Here is a 17,152-nt window from a genome sequence, read left to right on the forward strand (position 1 = left end):
AATATTTTGGAAATTACCTTCCCTATGGTTTATTGCACTTGGAAGTCTCACTTCCAGTAATCTCAGTCAAATTTTCTCCCCACATCCCAGTGTAAATGGCACTGATGATTTCACTGCAATTGCATGGCTGAGATGTCCCCTCACAAAGACCATGTGAAAGTATGTCAGGGATTGCTAACAGGAGACCATGTATGCTGAATACAGCTCTACTCTGTGTGGGGAGAGTATACCTCAGTCCCTTTGGACTGCTCTAACTTACAGTTTTTGGCCAGAGTAGTCTAAGCATAAGAAAGCTGGTCTTTTCCGGCCTCCCTCTCCCTGCACTGTAAAGCTGTTCCATGTCTATCATTTAAAGCACTTCAAATACAAGGGTTTCAAAAGAAGCATTCAGTGATTTTTAATGCTAGAAAACCAATTCAAAAGGATAAAGCTAATAAAATCTGAGCTATCCATTTATACATGGAGAGATCATCAAGTTTTGTTTTTTTCCTGCACACATGGAATATGAATAAGTCAGACACAGTTGCTTCTGGAGCTTTACAAGGACTTTTTGTTCTTCAGTAACAGTATTAGCCCTGGTCAATGTAATGTCACTCTGACAGTGGTAATTTCCTAGCTGATACAGTCTTCTGTATTTATAGAAACTGATAAGAATTCTGCTGATTGCTTGTGACATTCTGTCTAGACTTGAGAGATCCACTTGAGAAATGAATGTTACATATTAGAACAATATTTCATATGTTGATGTCTAGGAGAATAAAATTATCCTAAAAGACAAATAACATAACTCTAAGGAGTTCAAAATTGGTGGCAACAAAAACATTTGGCAGGGAGGACAATTTAGACAATTGATTCAAGGTAAAAGAGACGTCAAACTCTGAAAGAGCCACCGTGATCATCAGCTCTGACTTTCCTTTATAATCCAAACAAAAGAATGACCTAATGTGAAATCATATTTCAGAGAACATATCCTTTTCTTTCCTTTCTTTCTTTTTTACAGGAATGGGGGACGGGAAAGAAAGAAAGAGGAGAGAAAATACAAGCATGGTCTGGAAACTCCCAGAGACTGAGAATATATCACACATTGGGGATAAATAAACCCTTGGCTACTGTAAACATTAAAACAATCTGCTTTTTAAAGAGAAGCATTTTATAGGTGTGCCAAGATTGAATTTTAGCCTAGCTTCAGCTTTCTGGTGTTGGATTTTATTTTGTAAAATAAAATACTCTCAGAGGAGTAGAAATTCTCTTATTGCCACAGTTTTGTTGTTCACATAAACTTTGCTTCCCTCTTAACCCATTCTCAGATACAAAAAAAAAGCCCACAAAAGGTTGTGCACCTTAACCCTACTCTGTTGGAATGTTTTCCAATCCTTTGCTCATAAGCACACCTCTTCTCTAAATCCTTAGTAGTGTATAATTATTCTCTTTGCCTCTAGGTATGCATGCAGATCTCCCTGAAGGCTACAGCTTAGTTAATTAAGAAATATTTAGAACTCCCTTGACTTTCTGAAATTGTCCTGCCAGCATATGTAGTGACCAAGAGACTTCTTGATTATTTCAGGCTCAATACATCCCCTTAAGTTAAAAGTCAAAAGCATCTATACTAAAAGCAAACTCAAAAACATATTGGAGAATAAACTTTGAGGGTTTATGCTTGTACTTGTAACTTGAGGTTAACCAATCTGAAAAAAAACCCCATGCAGAATACACTTCAGCAACACAATATATCATAATGACATCTTTTGTCTATACGTCCTAATGAGCACATTATCATGGAGAAATTTAAATCTGCATTTACAGATTCAAGATTTAATCTGCCAGGGAGTTACATTTTAGCTCAGTAAAGCCTTCAGCAATATGAAAAGGAACTAGATCTGCAGAATTTTTTTAGCTTGATTCTTTAATGAATACTCAAACATCCCAGAGTACGGTTATCAGAATCTAAATGATCAGTTATCACAAACTGTATTCATGTTGATTAAGAAAGATTCTTGCTATAGTATTTTTACTGATACTGTCTTTAAAAAAATTCCAATATTTTTAAACATACAAAAAAAGGGGGCTTATTCTCTGAACTCTCATGCTACCATTCAAGTAACTGAATAAAAGATAAAGCTCATTTTCTGATGGCACAGCTACCCTCCATTCCAACTCATTGAGTTTATTTACCACAGCTGTCCTCGTCACTGTCATCCTCACAGTCAGCTTGACCGTCACATCTCCTGGAGGCCAGGACACACCTCCCAGAACGGCACTTGAAGTGACTGGGTGAGCATTCTGGCAATGACAACCAACAGGGAGAAACAGGACTCCGTAAGATAAAAGCTTCATCAGGACATGGGCACTTATTTATCATCGGGGCTGTTTCGGAAGGGTAAACAACAGGGGTAGAAGGCTTGTGAGACTGGAACTATGTATCAGGCGAGATTCTTCATGATTGCACCAGGAAGGTGGTGGAACAATGTTTTCCAGAGCTCTCCCTCACATGCTGCCCTCTATCAAATGTCATTGCCTTGCCAGACCACTGGCATACCATGTTTAGACTGTGGGTATGAATTTTCTAGCTACTCTTCTCACCATCGAGGATGGTTATGCACTGAAATAATTGGTGTTACGCACTGTTATAAGAAATTCCCTGGGGAAAGAAAAATAAAAAAAAATTTAAAAAAGAAGAAAAAAAGAAAAGACAGAGAGGGAGAGATTGGCAATTATGTGCCTATTTCAACCAGGTATAGCTTTCCACGAATTAACCCTTTCACTGCTTCTTCCTCATCTTACAGTACTATTTTGGGGCAAAGGAGTGGAACAGAGTTGGCAAATCTTTAAGGAACTCTTTCACTGAGCACTAGCAATTCCCTGGGAAATCCAGTAAGAACCCGAGGGACTGGCATGGCTGAGTAGGGAACTCAGTTTGGAATAATTTCCACAGTTTAAATATCATCATTTAAAGAGGAGGTATGAAAAGAACAAACATCAGTGACTTTGCGAACCCATTTAAATCTTTTATTTGCTATAATATGTATAGGAGATACCTTCTACATCTTCATCTGGTGTTAGACAAGTTTGGTTGTCTGAGTTCTCATCTGGAAACTGAGTGCAGTCTGTATCTTCTGGCCACTGCAGACCTACAATCCCAAGCACAGCCTCACAGCGTTCCTTAGATTGTACACATAATGTCCTGAGGAGACAAAGCAGAATTGCACCAAGTAACTGAATGAATGAATGCCTCAGAAATTCACAGATACTTGAAGTTAATAAACCTAGCCAAAGTTAAAGACAAATGTCAAGAAAAAACATCTGTTGAACAGATGTTTTAATATGGAAAAATACGTGTATCAAAGAACGCTGTCGTTGAAACATTTAGTTACTGTTCTGCAGTTATGTCATAAATAGGTTAATAACCAAAGATAACTGCTTATAGACATACTCTTCTCTGTAAGAGATAGCAGAGAAGTTTTTTTAAGAAGCACTAACTGCTCTCCTTCAGGGAAAAAAAAACCAAAACAAAACAAAAAAACAAAACCACCACATTTTGTGCTAGTACTAGAGATGTCACCTCTTCTGATTGTGCTACATCAGAAACCACGTGGTTTCAGAAGGACGAAATATTTAAGCCTGAAAACTAAAGAGTGAAGAATCCCCCAGGGAATTCAATAAAATTAAAACTTTAGGAAAAGCAAAGCTCAGACCAGCTCTTGAGGCTGTTGTCAGTTACAGCAACAGAATACCTTCTGCATCTCCATCTGGTTTTAGACAAGTTTGGTTGGTCAAATCAGGGAAAGGCATGAATATAGTCCTTCTGCAGCATTTTTTTAACCATGTAAAAGATGGGACTCACTGCAAAATTTGTTCAATCCACTGAGATTGAAAATCATCCATCATGTCTCTCAAAACAACCACTGTCAAATGTTTCAAAATTACGAAGAGAACATTTAGAGAAAAATCCCCTAATGTTTGAAACATTTAATCACTACATTTGTCTGGGATCCTAGCTGTAGGCTGAAAAATATTCAACCAAATGATCCCACCATTTGGGTTTCTTTTTCTTTCATGTCCCTTTTAATTTGCCTTTTTGTAATTTGATTCATATTTACACATCTTTCTTCTAGAGACACTCATTTAATGGAAGGCATTTTTTTCCACTCATTTTCCTTTGACCTTTTGCTGACTGGAACGTCTTTATTTTCTTGCAATCAGCTTTAGAAAATGCTGTGACTAAAACCAACAAAACGTATCCATACAAGATTAATTTATTATACTTTATGCTCTTTTGAGAAAATAATACAGTATTAATCCACCCAAATTTAATTTTGTTTTGAGGAATTAGATGAAGAACTGAAGTTTTTCCACACCAAGCAATTCACCACTGAGTTGAACAACCAGACAGAATGCATTGTCAGTCAACCATATTACAGACTCTCTCTCTCCTTTTAGATTTTCCTCAATGTCAAAAAGGTTGACTGATACCACTTTTATAACCTCAGATTTCTGAATGCCAGAATTTATATTTGCCAATGACAAAAACCAAAACCCACAACAAAAACGACAATATAGCAGAGACATGTAAGCCGCTTCTGTCCTGTGTTCTCTGAACACTCAGATCCTTTGGTCAAAACTGACCTTTTCCAAGGTACTATAAGCCCCTTAGTTGTCTGTCTGTGGTGAAAGAATTAGAATCCATTTAAAGTAGACCTGGACTAGTGTTATCAATGCCTTATCAGACATGAAGAATAATGTTCAAAAATTGAAAACATACTTGATATATCAATGAACGTTACAAATAACAGTAAGTTCAGTTCTTTCCAAAAAATCTCTTATCTGTGTTCTTTACTTTGAACAAAACTTTATGAAGACTGTTACAGCTAAAAAACAAAGCATGACAGCCAAACTAACATAAAGACAACAAAAAGCCTTGCAAAGCAGGGACAGCTGTTTTATACAGGGGGAGTAGAATTAAAATAATTTAGTTATACCGCCTAGAATGAGAAAACAGATCTATGTGCCTGTAGTTAAAAATCTAATACGTCTCTGATAAGTATATATTATAAAAGAACCAGAATGATAACATTAATGTGCAATTCATGGTTGTAAAGTACACTTAGACTTAAAAAAAAGTAACATTGAAAAACTGCATTAGCTGAGTTCAGTTTCATATTTACAGGAAAGACAGGTAAAACAATAAATATGTCCTGTTAAGCCCAACTAATGACTGATATATTCAAACAAGAGGGCAGGTATTTTGAAAGTCGGCAGCAGATTCTCAGAATATGATTTCAGTGTTGACAATGTAACATTTTCTTAGAGCTTCAAATTGTAAAGTAGATTTACATTTATATTGAAATACCAAATTTATTTAATTTTTATTGGGATGAGATTATTTTTGTTTTCATTTCTAAAACATTTGTAGGTTTTTATATTATAAATCTGAAATTCTTGCTAAAATGTTATTGTTAAGAAACTACTACAGATCTAGTGGGACCTTCAAAGACGTCCCTTCCTGATAAAAAAACCTGATTATCTGTGACCTAATGTAAGAGTGAAACCTAAAAAACTATCACAAAATTAGAGCTTTGAATCTTACGATTTAAAGTTTTATGTTGTATATTTAATTTGGTCTAAATTTGATGTTACCCTGTTTTAAGCAGGAGGTTGGACCAGATGACTTCCAGAGGTTCCTATCAAATTAAATTGTTCTGTGCTTTCTATAAAATTCCCCTTCATCTGTTTAATACTTTAAATTTGAAGACTATTCAACTGTATCATGGCACCTCCTAAAATCTGTTAGCTAGGTATGGTGGTAAAGAGTCTATAATTTAACTTACGTCCTTCTATGCTAGAATAAGTTAATCCAATTTTTATTTATTATACTGTTTTCTTTAAATAATAAAAAAAAAACAACAAAAAAAACCCCATGATTTTCAAACTTGCAAGTCCGACACAGAGCTTACACAAACTCCTCTGTAACTTTGAAGCTATCCTGTATGCAAGATTCTCTTTCCCATTAGGTTCCTACGTGAGAATTTAACAGTATATTCATAAACTTCCTTGTGGTTCATTCTTACCTTGCACTAAGAAGCACATCACTAGAAAAAGAAATGTTATCTATTTACCAACAGTCTCACATGGTAAGAAATTTTAGGATGGGTACTGCAGTTTTTGATGCACTTTTCTTTCAAACAGAAGACGTTAATTGATCATTCTTGTCAAGGTAGGCCCCAAAAAAGAGGCAGAAATACAGAATGAGAGGGCTCTAGCAGCCAGTAAGTCAAAAAGCTCTGTCTGTTGGTCAAGTTTATTAGATCTCCTAAGCTGCAACAACTGCTTCTAATAAAGCCATGAGATCTACAGAACAGCCTCTGCTGAACAAATACAGGTGTAACTTTAAAAAGCACAATGATGTTACTCAATGAGGATGGTGGAACAGTTACTCTGATAAGCAGAAAACCTAAGTTAGCCTGCAATTCAGAATGATGTGGCAGTCCTGATTTAGAAAGGTAAACATTCATTAAAATCTCAGTTTTATTTAGCATTTGGATAGGGCTTTGCATCAAGTAACGTACTAATGCAAGGAACTATTACAAAATGCTAATGTTCCAAAATAAATTAATTGATTCCATGTTTAAACACCCATTACAGTGGCACAATTCTAATCAAACACACAGAAATGGAAAATACTTCATACAAAGCTCACTGCACCCTTCTTGTCACTTTTCTCCCCAGTGGAGTGAGCGGGTTCACAGTGCACTGGCTGAAAAATTGGCTGAAGGGTCCTGGCAAATACGGCTACATCTGGCTGGTGACTACTGGTCACCTGTGCTGCTCCTCTGGGTTCAGTTGCAGGGCCCATCCTGTTCAGTGCATTTATGGTCTGGATGCAGCAGTTTAGTGCATCATTAGCAAGTTTGCTAATTATACAAAACCGAGAGATGGTGTTGACTCCCAATGGATGGGAGGCCTTTGCATTTGGGCAATCATCAAGGACATGAAATTTAACAAGAAAAAAATGCCTGATCCTGCACTGAGGATGGAGCAGTACCCAGCACAAATTGGAGGGCAGCCCTACAAAGAGGGACCTGGGCATGCTGGTCAGCAGTAGCCTTTTCCTATGAAATTCCAAAGCAAAATTTTTGGCATTTTCAATGAAAGCATAAAATTGGGAAAAACTACAAGGACAGACAGTCAAGAATTAAATGAAATACAGTTGAGTACAGTACCTGCAAGGTGGGATCTGCTGATTTGTGTGGGGGTCACATTTTGGTACTAAGATTGTACAGGCAAAAAACATCAGGTACTTGTAGCAGTTGGTCTGAACCAAAGCTGGGAAAAGGGACGACTCCCAGCTGATAGAAGCTTCCTTCTGTGTCCTGTGGCCCAGGTAGTTTGGGTAATAGGTATAGTTGTAAGGCAAGTTCATACAAAGTTCCAGAGTAATTGGTTCACACTGACCTTTCACAGAGAGAAAACAAACAGAACCACAAATGGTGTGAGATTAAATTAAATACAGAAGAAATAATTCCATACTTATTCAACAAATTACTCAGTCGGGGGATATCCTCTCAGGCTTGAGAAACTACAAGTTCCAGAACTAGAGATCCCTTTTAAGCCTATTCACACCAGTAAAGATGGGTTTGAATTCTGCCCATTAAGATACTTTTATTTCCTTATTAATATTCATTAACTTTCTGAGCGACATCTAAACTTTAAGGTGGTACAAAAAACAATCCTTAAACAGCAGAGCATGTACTGTACAGCAACACTCTTCCCACTGGAGTACCTACTATGCTACCATGACACACCTCACACTGACAGGGCAATTGCCAACATTAAGAAGACAGAAAGCATCGGATACTTTGGGTTGGAAAGGATCTCGGGAGATCTCTACTCCAATGCCCTGCTCAAAGGAGGTCAGCTCTGAGGACTGATCAGCCTTCTCAAGGCTTTAGACAGTCAGGCTGTAAAAATTCTCTACTTACAGAGACTGCACAATATCTCTGTATAGAAAACAGAAGCCAGGATTTGCTTTTAATTTTTTTTCCTTGCTTACCAAGATCTGAAGGAAGAATGGGGACAATTAGGTTATGTATTGCTCAAGCATTGAGCAAGAGACAGTCTACATGCTAATAATTTAATTTGGGTAAGACATAACTAATAACAAGTGAGAATGATAAGCAAAGACAGAACAGATGCAACAGCTACAAGTCCATATGATTATGTATATTACAGTTACGTGCAAAAACCTTCCAACTTTTGGGAGTTTATCAAAATAAATTTAGCCAAGTATTTTGGATTTTTAAAAACTCTATCGCTTTTGTATTTCTTCTCATATTGGTATTCAGAAATATTGATTTTTCCATTTTCAATCATAACAGAAAACTACAGACAGAATTTCACTTCAGTTCAGACTGAAATTCAGCTATTTTTAGCAATGAGATAATAGCAAAATTATTTAAACTTATTTACCCTGAATATATTGAGAAAGTTTTCCACAAAAAAGTAAACCAGTCGAAAGTTTAAAAATGCATATATTTTCCTATTCTGGGAGCAAATATACCTTAATATGATTAATATTCTCTGCTAGCCAGTTGCTAGCATCAGTTGCTAGTACAGCATGACAACTGTGTCATCTCATAGCTGTGTCTTTGAGAGAAGTTGGAAGAAGATCCAACAGTCAGTTATTCAGCTGATCAGCAGAACTTGACACTCTTTCTTGGTCTGGTATTTGCTGTTATAACTTTTTTTTACTATTTACCCCTAATCTGATGATCACAAAGCTCATTTTACATCCAGCTTTGTCTCGCCACTAAATCCTGGCACACTACCAACACTGAATTGTTTCTGTTGTCTCAAACCACTTAGTCACATCTTTGGGATATATGAGGTTCGATGACTTTAACAATTCTCCTCACATTACTGGCATTTCCTTTCCTTCATGATGAACCATCCCTTGTCCTTCCACTCTTTTGCCTGATATGCCCAAATCAGTTTGGGCTCATCTTTTGATTTTGGCCAGCATTTTTCTTTGATGTATACAAAACTTTACACGTTCATCAATATTTCACAATTAACACAAAAGTACATGCAATATTTTATGTGTTTGTATTAACATGACATTATTCAAGATTAAAGGGTTGAAATGCACATATACTATTCTTTTTTTTCTGCCTCATATTTATAGGGGTTTAAGTGAATTCTGGAAGAAAATCTAGTCCACTGAAATGCTGCTGGAGGATAACTCTTTCTGTTTTCCATATGATCATAATTTTCACACTGTGTTTAGAAAACTTCTACTACATTATGTGCAGAAGTGTCACTGTAGGTTTGAAAATAGTAACATTGACTCTCACACGCAATTCCCAACAAACCAGAGAGTAATAAACAGAACATATGCTCCAGGGGGAAACATCTGAATCATTTTAAATAACACAAATGTTAGTCTTCCCTTCTGAGTCTGTCCTACAGCATAACAGGTCCTGCTACTACCTATTTATAATACATGTGAGTACAACCTAAAGAAGGGGGAATAAGGAATAAAATTCATTGGATCTTTTATCCTGAATTAAAAAAAAAAAAAAAGTAAAAACAAACAAACAAAAATAACAAACAAAAATTAAAAAAAAAAAAAAAAAAGCCAAGCCAACCAAAAAAACCCCCTCAAACCAAGGCATTACCACACAGACTATGACTGGATTTAATATCTTTCTGTGTTTATTATTAATTCCTCTATCCATTGGAGTCCCTACAACCACTCTGGACAATCTGTGTCCAGTCACACTTGCAGTAAAAGAAGTGCTTATTGTCAGAGCTTCATTATGCTCCTGTGTTTCACTTTGTGCCAATTGCCTTTGATCCTGTCACTGAGCCCTGTCTTATTTACACTCTTCCTTCAGATATCCATTCTGTTATACTAAGTATTTTGTAAACAAATTATAATACTAGCCTAAACTGATCTGATATTAACACATTTGGAAAATGTCCATTATATTGAATATTGGCAGATGTGGCCTACGCTTTGGAATTTTTCAACCAGAGAGTAATCTGGGCCAAGAAGCACTGCTTTGTCAAAACCAAAATTTTCCATGAGAATTCTCATGTCTTACCAAAGGCAAAATAACTCTGGTCAAAATATGAAGAACAAAAATAATATGAAAAAAAGACAATAGTACTTCCAGATGTTATACAAGAAAAATCTTTCCCAAACTGTCTTGCTGTTCCATTGTGTATAAACAATTAAATATTCACTGGACTAGAAAAGGACAAAGTGTGATGATCCAGAAGACTAGTTCAGACTACATGTTATTCCTGCTAAGAACTACAGACAGTTGCCCATAATATGTTGAGGAAACATCTGCAGTAAAAAGCTCTCCAGTTTATCATAAAATGGCATGGGAACATTGCTTTACAATCCAAAAATTACATGTCAAAAGTCACAGAATTAGAGTGGTTTGGGTTGGAAGAAGCCTTAAGGATCGTCTTTAATGGTAGATCCTATTGCTCTTAGCAGTTACTGGGAAGGTGTAAATCAGGTGGAACCAGACCCTTTGAAGTATGCAGGGATAGAATGGGAAGCAAAAGACACGAGAGAATTACAATTATTTATATGGAAAATAGGTTTTTAGAATGGAAGTGTTCTAACAGTAAAACAGATCTCTCAGAAAGATTGTGGAATCTCTGTCCTTAAGGACTGAGTTGCTCAGCTGCACAAGATCATGGGCAACATAACTTAATTGGCACTGATTTGATCAGGAGTTTGGGCTTGTTGACCAAAGGTGTTACCTAGCTTCCTTCTAATGCTAAACATGGTACACAAGATTATTCCTTTACAAAAACCTAGGCAAAGCATTGATAGAAGCACATGTAAACCATTTATGCTTTATAAAATATCTTATAGCATTACTGTGGCAGCATCTAACGGCCCCAGCATGAATGGTGTCTGTCTCAAACACTTGAAGGCGATAGTCACAAGTCTAGAGAGAATATGGAGTTTGGGCTAGTTGACCTTCCCATGTTCATTCTATTCTAAATGGAATTACATTATCCACACAAGCTATGATATAGTATCGAAGCATACCCTGCAGAGATAACTGCAGCACAAAGCAATTACACATGAATTAAGTAAAAATAACCTGTAAGTGAAGCCAAGTCTGTCCATCCATCAAGGTGACCTGAACTGATGTAGTTGTATCAATACAACACAAAGCTTTTATTAATTTTTAATTAATAAAAGTAATTTTTAATACAGTTCTGTCCCACTTTCAAAACACAAATATTTCTCTCGATTACCTGTTCACATTGCTGTGTTGCACAATTGAGAAAACAGCTATTCAGAAGCAAGTGCAGTGTTCGTACATGAACATTGCATGGAGTGGTGTAGAACAGCACACAGACACAAGGATACACAGAGCTGGAGACCCTGACCCTCAACAATATTATTGGTCAGCAGTATAATTAGTTTTTCCAGTTTGAATATCAAAATTATTCCTTCATAAAGGTCTAAAAGTTCTCCAGACTACTAAATACAATAACGTGGGGTTTTTTTATATTTTGAAAATACGTCAGTATCTTCTGCTTTACACTTAACGCTATGCTGTTTACTTTCCATAGACACTGAACATCATTAAATGCCGAGAGAAAGTGCAATGGTAAATACCCATTCAGAAAATAAAAAAATTCACAGAAGAGGAAATTAAAATACCTCAATGTCATATGTTATAAATCCTACTACATCAATATCAAGAGCTTTGATGACATATTTGTTTCAACATTGCCCTTTGAAAGATTAATCATTACACATGTACATTAGCCAGAAAATTAAAGTATTACTTACTGTGTTCTACCCTGCATCTTCACTTTAATCTAAAACACCCTAAAAGAGTAACAGTATGAAGCATGTGACCTACTTACTGCAGTTTGCCTGGGTGTTTCTCAACTCACAGGGAGAAGCTCCACAGGGATCAGGGCAGGAAGAGCACCTCTGGTCTCCCTCCTGACAGAGAGTTTGATCTGAAGGAAATAGAAATGTACTTTTCAAGTACGGTATCTACCAGACTAATAAAAATGACTGGAGTGTCATAAGAAAGTACAGTGATTACATAAAAATCAAGTATTTCCTTTACATATTTCAGTAAGTACCCAACAGCACTTCAAGTGCAGTAAGGAAGAAGAGTGTGCAACACCGTTCAGGTCTCTTTTTTCTTACCCCTCTGATCAATATAAAAAATTATATCCCAGTTTCTGAATGAGAGGCATGGATCTCTGAAAGACATTTACCATGCAGAATATGGAAAGTCATGCAAATCACATTTCAAAAAGAACAATAGGTCCTAGCTGAAAGAGAACACTGTTTGGGAATTTTTCTTCAATGCCATTCAGTTGATCTGCTTCTCATTTTGTGATTGTTTTGGTTGACAATAAAAGAGATCCTGAAGAAAGGTCAGAGATGAAGCGTAATTGTCCTCCTTTGACAGCTTAAAAAACAAAAAACAACAGAAAGAAATCCAAAAATGCTAGGATGGTCCCAATGATGGACTTCAGAATAAATAAAATCAGCACTTCATCAAAAGTTTCTGAACTACTTGGGTAGTTACTTTATCTGACAAATCCCTGGACTTCTCTCTCTCACAGTTGTGACAGCTCCTTTCCAAACCATTAAATTCTCTCTTCCATGTGCAAAATCGGTCATTTACGTTACTATTCTGTAAGGAGAAACTAAACAGATGATGTTTATCATCTTATCCTGTTTAAAAGAGCTTATTGCCCTGATTGCTTTGTGTTTGTATTGCACTACTGGCCATGAACATTAATCATTCATCCCTCCATTGGACATACAGAAGGTGTTGAAGAAAGGTCTAGTTTCAATAACCTTGACAACAATCTTATCTAAAGGAACTGATGATTTAGTCATTTCTATCATAATTATATGGATTTACTTTCCTTCATACATGTTATATATTGAAGCAATAGAGGTAATTTCTTTGCTACAGCAATCGACCATCTTATTTTACAGCTGCATCTGAATGCAAAATGGAACTTGAAAGGCAGGAAAGCCTTTTGACTTCTAAAGCTATCCCAAATATTTACATTAAAATAATTTTTAAAGTTGGCTCCAACTCCTTCCTATCCTTTAAAAATCCCTGTGCTACAGTGTAGATTCTTTCAATCCTAGCACAAATAATGCTGAATTTCTACAAACACATCTGTCTTTTGAAGAGATCACAGAAATTCTTAGTACTCATAGTAGCAAGTACATCTATATTACATTTCTATTTCTATTGTCACAAAATGAATGGGAGCACTACTTACAGATAGATGCCATACCTTAAATTTCCTTAAGGTATGTAGTGAAGGAGACCACTTTCCTCATCCAGATAGAGATGAAGCAACAGTCATTTGTAATCTCTGAATGTATATAATTGTACGAGGACACAAGATCCCTGTATCCTTTTATAGGCAAGAGGAAGTCACCATACCCTGACCTCAAATTTCTGGGCTGATTTCACAGATTTTCTGTGTTTGTAACAAAACCAATATTCCAGACTGCACAAGTCCTAACTTCACTGACTCTGACAGACATATCCAATTTTTTTTATTTGATTTGTAGGGCAGAAAAGTCTTTGTAATACTTTGTAATGTGAATATCCTACTACTTTTTTTTTTTTTGCAGTTGCTGGAAACAACAAAATATGTAAGAAATACAATAGTAAGTTACAAACCAGAATTCTGCCTTGCTCTTACATGGATTTTGCAAGGAACTAAAGATAAATGAAATCTAAATTCTGCCAACATATTCCCATGCAAATTAGGGTGGATGGGATATGATTGCCTAAAGAAAGAATTTCACTTTACGCAATACTGCAAAATACTGGATAGAACTTTTGCACCTTGAAGAATTAATAATAAAAACTGTTTGTAGGAAAATGTTTGTATTTAAAAGTTCTGCAGTTTAATGCCAAGCAGAATGATCTCATATCATGTAATGAGATCACTAAATACATAATTATCACCCCATACTACTGCTTGAATATTTTAACTTATACCTATTCATCACACCAAAAAAAGATTTTTAACCTTTGCTTCAACATCAAAAGGGAAAAAACAGGCAGTGAAAACAAAACACATCACTGACTTCTAGCCTACATAATGCAAGAGAAATGGAGGATAAAAGAATTTATAGAGTAAGACTGACATTAGACATGAAAAAAGCGGAATAAAAGGTGAACATTATGTGAAAGTGCACAGTCAGAACTGAGGACAAAAACTTATTTCTGGGTTTTTAAATTGTCACAGTCAGAACTAGAAGATATTTCATGCAAGACCTTTTTATAATATCAACATTAAAAGTGAAGAAAAATAATGATAATTTCTGCATTTCAGCTTCTCTGATTTTTTTTTGGAATGAAGGTATTTAAATTGGAGTAGAAAGATCCCAAGAACTTTCTATGAAAAGAAGGGACTGAGTAACACACTTAGTCAGTAAGCATGAAAGGATTTCTTTTAGACTGGCTTCGTAATGAAATGAGGCTTATATAATCACACTGTATCTATTTTATGATAACAGGTCTTTTCTACTCTTAACAACTATTAAATAGCCTGTCCTGTTACCACTACATTTGCCAGCAGTAGCTTTCTAAATAAGGTTAACTATTTTAATTTCTTTAAAATAAGATTCAGAAAAAAAAAGACGTTAATAATTCTTGCTTTGAAGGAAAGGTTGCAATCTGAACCTATACCTTACCAGAAATAAAAGAATTACATGTGAAAAATACCTTCAAATTTTGAAATCATTATGACAACATTTTTTCTCAGTGTCTTTGGGAAACCACATTCTTGGGCTCAAGACACTGCTTAGTTTCCTCTTCTCTCATAGAGTCCATAGTAAGACAGCTATCAAGTAGTTGTGAAAACTTATGTTCTTATATATTTTCCCTTAGGCACACTAAATGATTAGTTTACTTATGAAAACATTCTTTCTCTGATTCCTATGTTCTGATTAAAAAAAAGCATTTTAATGAGAAAATTCCTCCTTGAATGATACCAACTCCTGTAACAGTAGATTCTCATTGCTCCAAGCAATGTATTTCAAGTACAGCTGATCACATCAGATAACTAAATACTCTGCTAAATATCACCCCCACTTCTTTTTTCTGTATTAAAAGAAGTCTGCTTATAAATGCCTGTGTGAAAGCACACACCCTAACCAGCCTTAGGACGTGTTATTTGAAATGTAAAGAAAATCATCTGTCAGGCAGCTTTAGCTAAAAGCACTGTGGAACGTGGCAGTCAATGGTAGGTTTAGTAAGAAGAGTAAAATGAGGCACACCCTTACTTTCACTGCAGTTTTCTTCATCACTTCCATCTTTACAATCATTGTCTCCATCACACTGGAATGCACTAGGAATGCACTGCCCATTTCTGCACTCCACCAGACCCTGACTGTGGCATGCTAGAGAGAACAAAAATGTTAAAAAGAGAATATTGTGACCAATGCAGCTTAGTGAAGCTCTGCATTATATGTGAACATCATACTGAATGGAGCTGATAACACTGCTTAGCACTGGAGATGACGAGACATTTTTCATTATGCATCGGCTAATCTTTCAATAGCTACAGCTGCACTGATCTTTAACTACAGAGACTGAAACTATAAATGTCAGGTATTAGCAACAGGCTGAGATAAAGTCTTAGCTTCCCCAAGGGAAAAAAAAGGCACATAATTTTTACTCATGTAGTGGGAGCATTACAATTAACAAAAAGCTAATTCTGTAATTAACGAGAAGCTCTAACACAATGCAATGCTTTACTTCTCAACAAAGGCAGCAAATGTTTAATTTGCTGTTGCTGTCTACTGAAAACAGACATTTGTCAAGCGTGAACTTCTGAAATAAAATAGACATAGTTTTGCCTTATAAGTGAGTACACCAGTTATCTTACTTTTTTTCCCTTTTCTTTTTTTTTCTTTTTTTAAAGTTTTTTTTAGTTATTTAGTTTTCAAAGAAAGAAAAAAATAATTTAGAGATTAAGGAAACTTACAGCAATTGATCTCATCTGATTTGTCTATACAGTCATGGTCACCATCACATACCCAATCAGCTGTTATACATCTCCCCTCTCCACACTGGTGATGTGTCACTGGATTACAATCTACATAAAATGCAAATTTGAAGGAAAAAACAGGTTGCTAAGTTAGTGTTTTTATATTTTATATTACTGATCAATTGTTCTATGCTTATTAGCTAATCTTCTTATTAATGAGCCATTTTGCATTGAAAAATTATATTAAGAAAATTTTGTACCTGCAGACTTTTTTGCAGATGGTCGTTACATACATTCTTAATTGTATTGCCTGTATGGTGATGCACTCATTCCTTCTCTCAGGTGCACAACTGTGACCATTTGTAAATAAACAAGTTTCTAAGATGTTAAGCACATTAGAAGATCTGGCTTACCACCTCAGGGAATGATTTTCAGTTAGCCATCAGAGAAAATAATTTCCTTTATTTATGTTTTTACTAAGACACTTTAAAAAGTTTCTTAACTTCAGAAACTGTATTTTTTGCCTGTACTTGGAATTTTCCCTAAGAATTATCTACAAAAAAATTATTCCAATAATCATTTTACTCTTTCTACCTGAATGCACAAAGAAGAACATTCTGTTGAGTAGACTGACTTTACATCAAAATAAATAGAGAAAATAGACAGTCCAGCCCTCCAAATGTGCCATGAAAACCAATAATAGCATGTACAAAAACTTAGATTTTAAAAATTGTATTAAAAAAACCTACGTCGAGGTAAGAAAAAGAGGAGACAAATTAACATCTAGAAAAACTTTATCATCTTTAAACTAAGAATTCTTTACAAAAAAAACTCACTAAATAACCAGAACTGACAAGAAAATATTGAAAGGTCTTAGAGTATGCTTAATTTGGAGAAGAAATACAAAAAAACTCAGGAAAACAAAAGGGGCATTGATTTTCATATTTTATATTCTTTGTGTTCTTCCTTAGAAAAGGAAAAGGCAAAAAGTGGAAAATACTATTATAATAGTTCAAGAATTGTCTTAGAAAACTTAATTTTTCTCAGGTGTAGTAACAGGACCAAAAGCTAGTAAAATAAGGCTAAGTTTCCCAATATTTATATGTTAAGATTATTCTTT

General features: G+C 35.4%; 1 protein-coding gene across 1 annotated transcript in view; it reads right to left on the minus strand.

The window, feature by feature from the left end:
- CORIN (corin, serine peptidase) overlaps nucleotides 1–17,152 on the minus strand; it is a 124,305-nt gene that overhangs the window by 30,975 nt on the left and 76,178 nt on the right. Inside the window, 6 exon segments of the mRNA XM_066185701.1 lie at nucleotides 2,173–2,280; nucleotides 3,036–3,181; nucleotides 7,218–7,449; nucleotides 11,905–12,003; nucleotides 15,326–15,442; nucleotides 16,030–16,140. Coding sequence (XP_066041798.1) covers nucleotides 2,173–2,280; nucleotides 3,036–3,181; nucleotides 7,218–7,449; nucleotides 11,905–12,003; nucleotides 15,326–15,442; nucleotides 16,030–16,140 — 813 coding nt within the window.

This window comes from Chamaea fasciata, unplaced genomic scaffold (assembly GCF_029207755.1).
Source record: "Chamaea fasciata isolate MVZ Bird 193981 ecotype frontalis unplaced genomic scaffold, bChaFas1.0.hap1 SCAF_6, whole genome shotgun sequence".
NCBI lineage: Eukaryota > Metazoa > Chordata > Aves > Passeriformes > Sylviidae > Chamaea > Chamaea fasciata.